The 14,476-nt window shown below is 42.6% G+C and overlaps 1 protein-coding gene across 2 annotated transcripts in view; it reads left to right on the forward strand.

The window, feature by feature from the left end:
- The window catches only part of A1CF (APOBEC1 complementation factor), a 53,993-nt gene extending 39,770 nt beyond the window's left edge, over positions 1-14,223 (forward strand). For both annotated transcript variants that reach the window (XM_075216378.1, XM_075216379.1), the window contains exons 10-12: positions 7,032-7,168; positions 10,715-10,839; positions 11,190-14,223. In XM_075216378.1, coding sequence (XP_075072479.1) covers positions 7,032-7,168; positions 10,715-10,839; positions 11,190-11,341 — 414 coding nt within the window. In that variant the 3' untranslated portion in view covers positions 11,342-14,223. The remainder of the gene's footprint in view (positions 1-7,031; positions 7,169-10,714; positions 10,840-11,189) is intronic.
- The last annotated feature ends 253 nt before the right edge of the window (positions 14,224-14,476 follow it).

The following is a 14,476-nucleotide window of genomic DNA, read 5'->3' on the forward strand; positions in this document are numbered from 1 at the left end:
GGCGCCCGGAAAGTGAGTCGTGGCGGAGAGACTGCTGAGAGGACGTTGAGGGACTGGAGCAGCTGGAGCAGCGCGCAGAACAGCGGCCAGCAGCGGCTAAGAGCTACTCTGTCTATTGAAGACCCGGCCACACCGAGGGAAGGAGAGTTCCGGAGGCCTCTTCTGGAGGACGCCGGTGGACGGAAGAGGACATACGCCGAAGTAGCCAGAGGTATCCCTGGACCAGGTAAGGCCCTCTGGGCATCACCTCTTCTGGGCCCTCGCCCGCACTCTGTAACTCCTCCTTTGCCCAACACCCATCTTTCTCTGGGCACAAGGCCCACGAGGCACATCAGATGCTAGACCTGAGCAGCAGATAGGGGCGGCCACTGTAGGCTGATTATTGGGCTGAAGGCCACAGCTCAGGTAGGGGGTTCAGCCCCAGAAGCAGGGCCCTTAGTTAGTTCCGGGCTTTAGGCCCACAGCACAGTTAGGGTGCTCAGCTCCACAACAAGGCACAAGGCCCTTAGTTAAGTTCAGGCTCACAACACAGGTAGGGGGCTCAGCCCCACAACAGGGCACAAGGCCATTAGTTAGGTTTGGGCGTTAGGCCCATCGACAGGTAGGGGACTCAGCCCCACAGGCAGGGCGCAAGGCCCTCAGCCATGTAGGTCCCTAGTAAGGGCAGGGCATTAGGTCCAGCATTCTTCTAGGGCAGGCAGCAGGCTCCAGGCAGCGTAAGAAGGTATACTGTGCATTGTGGTACTGTATTGTTGTGTGCATTGTGGTATTGTATTGTTGTGTGCTTGTGGGGTTGGGTTGCGTTTCCTCTCCTGGAGTAAGAAGTCCGCGTCCCGTTGCAGATAGGCTCTGGTGTTCGGTCTGTTCTCTGGCCACACGCTAGGCCTGGAAGGGGCAAGGAGAATGTGCAAAGCACCATGCCAGAGGAAAAGCCACACGGTAGTCCTCCCGCCCAGTAAGTCCCCGTCATACCTGTAGGTTCCAGAGGTAGTGGGTAGGTTCCTCGTTGACATTGCAACACAGTCCTTGAGAGTTCTGGGGGGAGCTACCCGCAATTCCATTTGATTGCCTGTTCTAAGTTCTGGCAGGTTAGCCTGAAGGTTCCAGGGCAGGCAGTGTACCGTGGGGTAGGGCGTGGTTCACCTGAGTTCCGACTGTGCACTGACGGTTCCAGGTGGGAACCGCCAGACCCGGTGATGCTTTGATGGCAAGTGTAGCCCTGTCACTTAAACTGCTGGGTGAGTAGAGAGTTTGGGTGAGAACGTTCTCTGTCCCAAATACTCGCAGCCCCATGTGTCAAGGTTAGAGTAACACGGGGTGACAACAGACGTAATCGAGCAAGTGTCTCCGTTCCTGGTCGTGGGTACGTGGGGTAGCGACCCCCACACAGTCACATGACCCACAGTGCAGTCAGGCTGCTGGATAAAGGGGTGATGTGTTGGGGAGGGGCATGTGTGATTAAAGCTGCTGGGCAGAGAGGGACGTGTGTGATTAAAGCTGCTGGGCAGAGAGGGGCATGTGTGTGTAAAGCACGTGGGAAGAGGGGTTATGTGTGTGTGTATAGCTGCTTGGCACATGTGTGAGTAAAGCTCCTGGGCATTTCTTTAATGACAGTGCTACAGGGCTCCATGCCTAGACTACGGGAGCCCTGTAGCACCAAATGATTGTATCCTCTAATGAGGATATATTAAATTATTTCTTGCCTTGCGCTTTTTACCTCCTAGGCACGCCCCCAATGACACAAGCCAAACCTCCAATGGTATGGACACACCCCTTTTTCAGTGCACCTCCGGAGCACATGGGTTTCCCTTCTAGTCGACTGTAGGGGGGCCCCATGAAGCTGCTGTACCGGGGCCCAAAATTTCTCTTGGCGGCCCTTCTTATAAGACTCCATAACTTTTACCTTCCATAGTGGTAATTACAAATATAATTCCTGAGACTGAAAGTCTAATAATAAGTAGTCTGATATGAATCATAAAAAATATGATTTTGATAAAATACCAATAAAACGTTTAGCTTCCTGAAGTACAATTAGCAAAACATTGTCTGACTATTACCAAATATGATGTTTCCATTGTGTAATTTATTTGACCACATCAACCACATCTACATCTGCTGAGAAGCTTTTTTCCTTAGTTTGTAGATTAGGCAATGCACCATTAGATAGGGAACAGAACCTTACGTTCTATAACCTGAAATTAGACAGTAAATTATAGAAACACTTCAGCTGCAGGGCGTAAATGACCAGGAATTAATGTACGCATAGAATTCGTCGATGCGAGCTGACATTGTTCTAAAGACGCCGCAGGCTAAATATCAACATAAAATATAATATTGTTTCTCATGTAATATCAACCTGTTGCAGACATTAGTTCCAATCCCTCTGTTCACTGTATACTAAATACATATTTATCTTTATAATGCAACTATATGTATAGACCTGCATAACAGCCTTTGTCTAGGTCATTAGATTGTCTACGGGGGTTCAGTGGTCAGTACTTCTGCAACACAACACTGGGGTCATGAGTTCGACTCCCAACCATGGCCTTATCTGTATCGAGTTTGTATGTTCTACCCGTGTTTGCGTGGGTTTCCTCTCACACTTCAAAAACATAGTAGTAGGTTAATTTTCTGTTGACAAAATTAACCCTAGTCTGTGTGTATGTGTTAGGGAATAAAGGGGCATATTTAAGAAATCACGGCAGTGCACTATCGTGCACTTACCGTGGAAATCAGGTCCCAATGTGCCCTCCGCAAATTTATTAAAGGTGCATCGCAGCAGATATCATGGATATCTGCTGCTTTGCACTCCTGATCGTTTTTGCGAGCAGTCACCATTCAAAAGTATGGTGACTGCTCTGGCCACAATCGAACAATTCCCGAAAAAATTTTTTTTTCGGGAACTTGTCTTGATAATGTACGCCAGCTGAAGCTGGCATACATTATCATAATTGAAAGTTTTCAGTGCTGACAGCTCTGCTATAAAGAGCAGAGCTGGACAGCGCATGTGTGGAGGGATCACATGATCCCTCCCTGTCACTGACCGATCTCTCTCTGCAACGATTGCAGAGACAGAGAGGGGATCTTTGTGCGCATGTGCAGTTGTTGGAACTGCACATGCGCAATTGAAGAATGAAGAGAACGAGGAGAAGACCCGGAGACAGCGCTTCCAAAGAGGGGGGTAAGTATGATTTTTTTTATCACAGAAACAGCAGTTTTTCGGAACTGCTGTTTCTGTGATCTGTTGTTCATTAATTTGAGAAATAGTTCAATCCTTATCTATGCAAAAAGGATTGATAACTATTTCTCACTTTTGCCGAACATTGATAAATGTGCCCCTTAGACTGTAAGCTCTAATGAGGCAAACACTGATGTGAGTAACAAATATTCTCTATACAGCGCTGCAGAATTGGTGGCGCTATATAAACAAATGGTGTTGATACCCATAGCTTGAGATAGAGTGGTGATGTTCAGACATGCTACCTCCTAACATTAATATTCCCCCATATTTAGTTGCAATATAGGGAAACTAAAATGTTCACCTATTACCATGATGCAAATAACTTATGGCAACTAATCAGACATTGGTTTTCATTGGCCAATAACGAGATTGATCAATGCTAGTAACCAACAGGTTGCTATGGGTTACAGTACAACTACAATATGTTCTTAAATGATCAAATACTTTGCAATGGTATTGAAAACTTTATTTGGTTAAACCTGGGAACAAAATATTAATTGCATATAGTAAGTCCACATATAGTTGTTGTCCACAAAGTGAAGTCAAACATTCAACAAAGATTTTATCTATTCAGACAACGGAAGTGCACAAAATATTTTACAGTGCTTCAAAATTCAAAAGAGTCTGGGATAATGTTTTTGCAGACAAATTTAATGATTTGGGCATAATTTAATTCTGAGAGAGAAATTGATGATTTGGGAATTGTTATCACTATTGAGCCATGTTAACATATAGGGCCTGATTCATTAAGGCACGCACACTTAACATAATGTGTGTTTATTTAAAACGCACATGAATCTGGTATACGCACATCCCAATACAACAAGGAGTGGATGAGAAAATACATATGGTGAATACGGGTGTGGGTCGGCTCTGCGCTACCAGACAGGGCACTGCAGGATACGTTTAATACATATGAGGAATATAAACTCACAAAAGAACGCACAGCACATAAAAGTACACTATTAATGTTTCATGGTTATAAAATAGTCATTAATGGCAAAATAAAAAAGTGTTTACTTTTTTTTCCCCATGAAATAGATTTATACATTTATTATGATGTAATTAATGTCTACTGTACTTAAAATAAATCTTTACAGTTGCTCCTGATTGTAAACACATGTCCTCGCATCAGGGCCGGACTGGGACTAAAATTCAGCCCTGGCATTTCAAAACACACAGGCCCACCTGCTGTGGGCTCCATGCGCAATATTGTTGCACGATGAAGTGGCGTTGCTGGTGCAGTCCAACATGTTAAGCAGCAGCACAAACTTGTGTATCACACTTTGTCTTCTGCCCAGCCTGATCTATTCCCTTGTTGTGCAAATCAGTTTGCTTGAATTACAGAAGCATACTGTGTGCGAAAACATAAAACGACTACAGAAAACCCAGGGCCTGATTAAGGGTTTCGGTCACCGTAGGCAAATACACCAACAGCACCTCCCTACCCCTGCCCCCCCCAATGTATAGGAATACTCCGAAATATTCTCCAGCATTCAAATTTAGATTGATTGCGCTGTTATCTCTTACCTGTTCTTGCTCATCTCTCTTGCTGCTTTGTTGTCTTCTCGCTGGCTTCTGGAAATTTGGAGTCCTGTATTGAAAATGCAAAAATTTTACTGTATTGCACACATTTTTGGGTTATTTTCCCCACACATGCACACATTTTTGGGTCCTCTCCCCCCCCCCCCCCTGCACTAATTTTTGGGTCCTTTTCCCCACACATGCACACATTTTTGGGTCCTCTCCCCCCCCCCCCACACATTTTTTGGTCCTTTTCCCCACACCTGCACACATTTTTGGGTCCTTTTCCCCACACCTGCGCACATTTTTGGGTCCTCTTCTCCCCGCCCCCTGCACACAGTTTTGGGTCCTCTTCTCCCCCTGCACACAGTTTTGGGTCCTCTTCTCCCCCTCCACACAGTTTTGGGTCCTCTTCTCCCCCTCCCCCTGCGCACATTTTTGGGTCCTCTTCTCCCCCCCCCCCCTGCACACAGTTTTGGGTCCTCTTCTCCCCTCCCCCTGCACACAGGTTTGGGTCCCCTTCTCCCCCCCCCCCCCCTGCACACAGTTTTGGGTCCTCTTCTCCCCCTCCCCCTGCACACAGTTTTGGGTCCTCTTCTCCCCCTCCCCCTGCACACAGTTTTGGGTCCTCTTCTCCCCCTCCCCCTGCACACAGTTTTGGGTCCTCTTCTCCCCCTCCCCCTGCACACAGTTTTGGGTCCTCTTCTCCCCCCTCCCCCTGCACACAGTTTTGGGTCCTCTTCTCCCCCCTCCCCCTGCACACAGTTTTAGGTCCTCTTCTCCCCCCCATCACACAGTTTTGGGACCTCTTCTCCCCCCCCCCACTGCACACAGTTTTGGGTCCTCTTCTCCCCTCCCCCCCACTGCACACAGTTTTGGGTCCTCTTCTCCCCCCCTCCCCCTGCACACAGTTTTGGGTCCTCTTCTCCCCCTCCCCCTGCACACAGTTTTGGGTCCTCTTCTCCCCCCCATCACACAGTTTTGGGTCCTCTTCTCCCCCCCTGCACACAGTTTTGGGTCCTCTCCCCCCCCCATCCTGCACACATTGTCGGGTGCTCTTCCTCTCCCCCCCAGCACCATTTTCCCTGAGAAAATAAAAAATACACTTACCTCAGCAGCCTCCGGGAATCCACTGTGCGCCCTCTACAGCCAGTCTTACGCGGCCGCGCGATGTGACGTCACGCGCGGGCGTGTAGGACTGGCTGTAGAGGGCGCACAGTGGATTCTTGAAATCTGCTTATGGTAAGTGTATTTTTTTATTACAGCACGGGAGCCGGGCCAGCCCACTGAGCCGTCATGACGTGTGACATCATGACGGCTCCACCGGGGCTAAAAAAAATTATTTAATATAATTTAATAGGGGGATCGCAGGGAGCCGGACCGGCCCACACTGCCATCGGCCCTTCTGGCATTTGCCTGAAGTGCCAGATGGCCAGTCCGGCCCTGCCTCGCATGCATACATACATACATACATACATACATACATACATACATACATCACTAGTAATCAGCAGTTAGACTAGACCTGTAGCTGGAGCAAGAGACGCAGCTGAAATATAAGGATCTTTGAGATATCTAGAGCTTGGATCGGACGCTGCAGCGGGCCCTTGAGATTGGCAGGCTCTTACTGTACATTGACAAAGTCCAAACGCCCCTCCCCTGCCCCATCCCTCCCTGCCCCATCATAGGCTGTAGTAAGTGTCCTTTGCGCTTGAAGATGAATGAATTCCTGCTCCTGTGGCATATGGTCCAGTTCTGGACACGCTCAGAATAATTGTGCAGATTATACGCACAAAATCTCCGTTTACGTTCCTTAATGAATCAGGTCTATACTGTGCAACAAAACAATACTGCAAAAACAGTATAAATAATAATATTAGTACAAATAAAGATTGAAATTTGACAAAAGTCCTGATGTTGCATAAGGAAATCATGTTATTTTATAAAATCCTGTTTTGTGGCATAAAGACTGTTACTTATTTACATTTATTAAATGCAGTGATGTGAGTGCGTTCTCTGTATAGCGCTGCTTAATCAGTGGCACTATATAAATAGATGATGATAATGTATGCCACCAATGTATGTATATAAACAACGAGTTAACACATTTTCTCAATGCACATGTCCTATATCTATGTTTAGTATATCCTTTGCATGTCAGTGATTAGAGCACATCTATTAAAGGGCAATAATAAAATATTATTACTAAAATAATGAAATGTTACTGTAGATAAGCATGGAATATAAAGTATATTTTATTTTTTAGATCCTGGAAGAAATTTGTCAAAAAAATAACTGGGGACAACCAGTTTACCAGCTACACTCTGCAATTGGACAAGACCAAAGGCAGCTGTTTCTATATAAGATTACTATTCCTGTCCTTGCCAGCCAAAACCCTGCAATGTGAGTATGTGCGTTCCATCAATCGTATACCCCGGTGTATTGGGTGCATCCAACTGTTCTTCCATCCCCATCCCCACACTAGATACCATTTCATCCGGCCTAATCTCAGCAGGTCAGACAGGTTAGACTCAGCCTGCTCATCCATTGGTACACTACACACTATCACCACTATGCTCTTCTTCTTATGATGGTTTTTGTCATATTCACTTGTACTGTTTAGTGCCGGATTGTGTCCTCTGGGGTGTTAACTATGTAGGTTGTATCATTGAGTCTCTAAAGCATCCGACTCAGTGACATGTGACTTAGTGACATGTGACTCAGTGACATGTGACTCAGTGAACTGCGTGAGGTTAGAACAACCTGGAGTCTGGTCATCGGAATGTTATTAGCAACAGCGAGTGTTGCCGACCTTGTGGTAGGAAGTGAAATTACAACTCTGTGATTATACTAGTAAGGAAAGGGCTGCATGTGACAGGGTCAGTGTCATGATGTGAGGTGATGAATGGAGACAAGGAGGATAACACAGACTATGGGGTATATTTACTAAACTGCGGGTTTGAAAAAGTGGCGATCACACATCTGATACACATACACTGATCACTATACACAGGTCACACTGGTATCACACACCTGATACACATACACTGATCACTATACACAGGTCACACTGGTATCACACATCTGATACACATACACTGATCACTATACACAACAGGTCACACTGGTATCACACACCTGATACACATACACTGATCACTATACACAGGTCACACTGGTATCACACACCTGATACACATACACTGATCACTATACACAGGTCACACTGGTATCACACACCTGATACACATACACTGATCACTATACACAGGTCACACTGGTATCACACACCTGATACACATACACTGATCACTATACACAGGTCACACTGGTATCACACACCTGATACACATACACTGATTACTATACACAGGTCACACTGGTATCACACACCTGATACACATACACTGATCATTATACACGGGTCACACTGGTATCACACACCTGATACACATACACTGATCACTATACACGGGTCACACTGGTATCACACACCTGATACACATACACTGATCACTATACACGGGTCACACTGGTATCACACACCTGATACACATACACTGATCACTATACACGGGTCACACTGGTATCACACACCTGATACACATACACTGATCACTATACACGGGTCACACTGGTATCACACACCTGATACACATACACTGATCACTATACACGGGTCACACTGGTATCACACACCTGATACACATACACTGATCACTATAGACGGGTCACACTGGTATCACACACCTGATACACATACACTGATCACTATAGACGGGTCACACTGGTATCACACACCTGATACACATACACTGATCCCTATACACGGGTCACACTGGTATCACACACCTGATACACATACACTGATCACTATACACGGGTCACACTGGTATCACACACCTGATACACATACACTGATCACTATACACGGGTCACACTGGTATCACACACCTGATACACATACACTGATCACTATACACGGGTCACACTGGTATCACACACCTGATACACATACACTGATCACTATACACGGGTCACACTGGTATCACACACCTGATACACATACACTGATCACTATACACGGGTCACACTGGTATCACACACCTGATACACATACACTGATCACTATACACGGGTCACACTGGTATCACACACCTGATACACATACACTGATCACTATACACGGGTCACACTGGTATCACACACCTGATACACATACACTGATCACTATACACGGGTCACACTGGTATCACACACCTGATACACATACACTGATCACTATACACGGGTCACACTGGTATCACACACCTGATACACATACACTGATCACTATACACGGGTCACACTGGTATCACACACCTGATACACATACACTGATCACTATACACGGGTCACACTGGTATCACACACCTGATACACATACACTGATCACTATACACGGGTCACACTGGTATCACACACCTGATACACATACACTGATCACTATACACGGGTCACACTGGTATCACACACCTGATACACATACACTGATCACTATAGACAGGTCACACTGGTATCACACACCTGATACACATACACTGATCACTATACACAGGTCACACTGGTATCACACACCTGATACACATACACTGATCACTATACACAGGTCACACTGGTATCACACACCTGATACACATACACTGATCACTATACACAGGTCACACTGGTATCACACACCTGATACACATACACTGATCACTATACACAGGTCACACTGGTATCACACACCTGATACACATACACTGATCACTATACACGGGTGACACTGGTATCACACACCTGATACACATACACTGATCACTATACACGGGTCACACTGGTATCACACACCTGATACACATACACTGATCACTATACACGGGTCACACTGGTATCACACACCTGATACACATACACTGATCACTATACACGGGTCACACTGGTATCACACACCTGATACACATACACTGATCACTATACACGGGTCACACTGGTATCACACACCTGATACACATACACTGATCACTATACACGGGTCACACTGGTATCACACACCTGATACACATACACTGATCACTATACACAGGTCACACTGGTATCACACACCTGATACACATACACTGATCACTATACACAGGTCACACTGGTATCACACACCTGATACACATACACTGATCACTATACACAGGTCACACTGGTATCACACACCTGATACACATACACTGATCACTATACACAGGTCACACTGGTATCACACACCTGATACACATACACTGATCACTATACACAGGTCACACTGGTATCACACACCTGATACACACTGATAACACCAATATCAATACTCTGGACTCGCTGTGTATTATCAAAGCAGACTTTCCTCAATGTAGGCCAAATATTCTCAAGTATGTCAAGTATTATGGAGCCCAGTGTTTCTCAGGGATTTAAGATGTCCCTTTACACATATTTATTATTGTGTAACACTCTACAAATAAAACGACATGACTGCATACATGACAAGGTCCGTGTACATTTAGTGAAATGTATGTAAAGAATTTTAAGGAGTTCAGATATACAAATATGTGGCTTTTGTGTCTATATATCTGCTGCAAGTGCAGGCTCCACAGGACATCAGTGTTTAGCTTCCCTCATAGGACAGTCCCAATTTGAGGGCACTATCCTGTTGTCCTGTCGCACAGGTCAGACATTTGGGAGGTTTGTCCCATTCTCCGCTGCTCTGCAGAGAGCAGTGGTGAATGGTGCCACGTGCACCTGCCACTGGGGCACACATAAGAAGCATTAGACACACCCCTGGTGGGTGGCCACACCCACTTTCACATTTGTTAGGATTAGTGTTAGGATTTTCACTTTTTTTTCATTTCAAAATCTTTTAATGAGCTGTAACTGTTGTTTTCCATTTTATTTTCCTAGTCACCCATTTACACCTCCAAAGCTTTGTATATCAGTGGATGAAGCAAAGAACTATGCAGCAGAGTATACGCTTCAGACCTTAGGAATCCAAACAGAGACCGCAGAGCCCCCAGCAGCCTTTGCAGGTAAAGTCATTACTTATAAGGCTAGATCATACTCTTGGTAAGTCTGTCTCAGGCCTAGGCTACACACACCTCCACTCCCACCGGCTCCTGATCATTCTATGGTAGGCACTGGAAACTACACATTGATCTCTCATTCACAATCTGCATTCCTTTTCCTTATGAGTGATTAATATGGCTTCTACCACAACACCCCACCGTATACCATCACTTACATGCGACCCACCCTCCTGTTCTACTTATTCTACCCATTCCCTCCCCATTTAAAATATGTTCATCCAAATTTTAAAATTGACTTTGTACTACATATTTATCTCTGTGTCTTGAATGACTTCTGTAATTTAAACTTCTAGGATATGCCATTGCCAGCGCGCCAGCCGCGGTGGCCGCCACACAACTGAAACAAGCCGTAGCCTTGGGACAAGACCTTGCAGCTTACGCAACTTATGAAGCCTATCCGGCCTTTGCTGTGGCTGCCCGAGGAGACGCTTACGGCACATACTAAGAGTTCACTCTGCTTCAGATAGAATTCCGTTCTGTTGATGGTGAACGCGATTGAGAACTGGGTTTAAGTTATGTGGGTTCTGATGTTGTTGTTTTCTTTTAATAGTTTAACATCACCATAGATATTCAGTCTAGTCTGGTAAAATGGGTAATTAATGACATAGCAGTTAGGAGCTTTATCAAAAATGCAGCATTGTTTTAGTTCATGTTCATGGGTCTTCTTGAAAGAATGTTGATTTAGTTTACACTTTTATTCAGTAGACTAAGCCTTGTGTGATTCATTTAGAGGACTTTAAACTTAAATCGAAAACATAAGGAAATTTGTTTTTGTTTTTTTATCACAGAGTATTTGTACCTGTATTTTGTCCCTTCTTTTCTTCTCTCTGAATATGTAACTATTGTAAACAGATCCTGGTTATAAACGGTAGGTACTTCCAGGGGTCAGTACATAGGTCTGGATGGCTAAGTCAAATTATATTTGTTTAACTTAAAAGGCAAAACTAGGATCCAATTTTCTCAGTTCCTAAAAGGTTCAAAAAAGCCCATGTTTTTAACAATAAAATTGGTAACATAAAAATGAATATTACATTATAACCTACTGTAGTCTAACCAACCAAGACAGGAAGTAAGAGCACCGAGTGCATTCCCCAGCCAACTACCGGATACCCGGACCTATGCTGCTTGATGAATACACTAGTTAGTCTTAAATCACTGCTTCCATACACACTTTAAAGTAAAGATAAAGGACAACTATCACAACATTGAAAATAAAGTAGAAGTTGAATAGCACAATTTAAAAGTACATTCACAAAGGGAATGATTTAAAAAGTTTCCTGCATTAGATAACATTGGCATGTTTATAAAATGTCATTTTTTGCACCATTCATCCAGAGCAGTGACCACCTTGTCCTGTATATAACATTGCTTCCCTAACATTTCCATAAGCCATATTATCCAAGCTAATCCTATATTTTAACATTTTTGTGTGTTAGGTTGTGTTTTTTATGTCTACATCATCTTGATAGAGTTGTCCATTTTTTAAGTTTTACCAACAAATAAGCTTTCCCTACAATAGAATAAATAATTATTACACACTATAGAAACACAACAGATACAAAACAACATAAGCACATAAAGTACACATGCCACATAGATACAATCTAAATTAAATGTACAAACCAAATTGTTGTATCTTTTTTTGGTTGTTTGAAAAAAATTATATATGTTATATATACTTATTTATATATAACTCTGTTTATATGTACTGTTTGAAGGGTGGGAGAACTTACTGAGTAATGAATTAATGAGAGCACAATCAACCAGTCTAAAGTAAAAAAAAAATATTGATTTTAACATGTCGTAATATAATGTTAACTTTATAAAAACAACATAAAAATGTTATTGGTTGGACTTTCTTCTTCCAATTGCAAGGCTTACGTGACCTTTGTAAGGTAGTCCACGTGTGTTAATGCCAATAAAAGAGCATAGGCAGCAGTATTAAAACAAATGGGCTTGAAACACTTATTTTTGTACAGATAGTACTTCTGTTTGTAAAGAACTGTCACACTGTGAATAAATAGGTAATTATTTCATTACCTGACAATCATTCAATGAAAAGCTACTGCAGTTATCCTCAAGATACATTCTCTCAAAGGATATATATGATCATAAAAGTATATTTTTAATATGTTGCGTTAAGAGAAGTATAAGTGAGCTTTGTAAATTTACTTACTAAAAATGAATTTTTTTAACTATATGCATTGTTTTAGTATTACGTTGTGTCTCTTGGTTACTGTGTTTTTATAACCTATAGTTGTCAAGTTGCAACAGGTTGTTACTGCTGTCATGGTAATTTGAGACTTGGACAACCTCGGGCTCTCCAGTTGTTGGAGAACTACAAGTTGCATGCTGGGAAATGTAGTTTAGGAATTCTGCAGCTTGAGGGCACAGCCCGTAAGACTGACTAGGGAGGATTAACGCAAAACACTAAATATAATAATAATTATAATTATATTATTATTATTTAAAAAGTGCTGACATATTACACAGACCAAGTGCAAATAAATGGAATTAAAAGGAAAAAAATAAATACAAGTATCTTAAATCTGTTAATATATCACCCCTGAACAATGCTGCTCTAGTTGTGTGACTTTTTTGCCTACATGATAAATACAGCAGTGATATTAATTATTATTTTACATTCTTTGTGATGATGATCTGTTGCTTGAGTATGTTGTATAGTGAGTGAGCTTTAAGCCATTAAAATTACCTTTTTCCCGCACAGTAATAGCTGCAATGACATATCCAAGCTATACAAAATATTTTAACCAAAATGCTGTAGATGCTACAAAAAATATTTTTTTGATGTATAACAAATTTACAAAGTTCATTTATGCTTATACTTTACTTAACACAATAATATTGCTAATAAAAACAAACATAATAATACTTATTTAATAACAGTGTACATAGCACAAATGCATTATAATCTATGGCAAAAAAAATCAGATATTAGCTTTGTGTAAAATAGACTGATGAATGCAATATTTGGGCTATTTGAATGTTACTATAATATTACTGTTATAAAATGTATCTTGATGATAGCTTGCTTATAAATTCTTCCCTGCAAGTGGGCGTTATCAGACATTCCAGTGTGATGTGTTGCTGACACCACTTGCGGGGACCTGGTTTAGGGAATTTCAGTTGACTTTAATTACTTTGGAACTTGTAACACTTACTATGGGGATAAACAAAATTGGCGCCCAATTTAATACTTCTAATGCATGTGTAAATACTGGTTAACAGTTTCATTATAGATGATTATCACAATTGGAGAGCTATGAATTACTGAACGTATAATAAACTTGTATATACTTACACGAACCATTTGTTTGTGTTGTTTTTTAAATAAAGTTGCACAGCCTGTATCGGTCACTGTACTACTATTTGATTAATTGGCTTCTGGCAAATTAACCTACCATTTAGGTTCTAAACTCTAATAGGGCAAGTGCTAGTGCTACATAATTTGCTCCACAATTTGCTCCAGTTTTGTTAGGACAGTACAGCTAAAGTAAATTAAATTCACTTGCTAATATACTTGATACAAAAGTCTCAATTTGTGTTTTTTTCCTATTGG

This window comes from Mixophyes fleayi, chromosome 6 (assembly GCF_038048845.1).
Source record: "Mixophyes fleayi isolate aMixFle1 chromosome 6, aMixFle1.hap1, whole genome shotgun sequence".
In the NCBI taxonomy this organism is placed as follows: Eukaryota; Metazoa; Chordata; class Amphibia; order Anura; family Limnodynastidae; genus Mixophyes; species Mixophyes fleayi.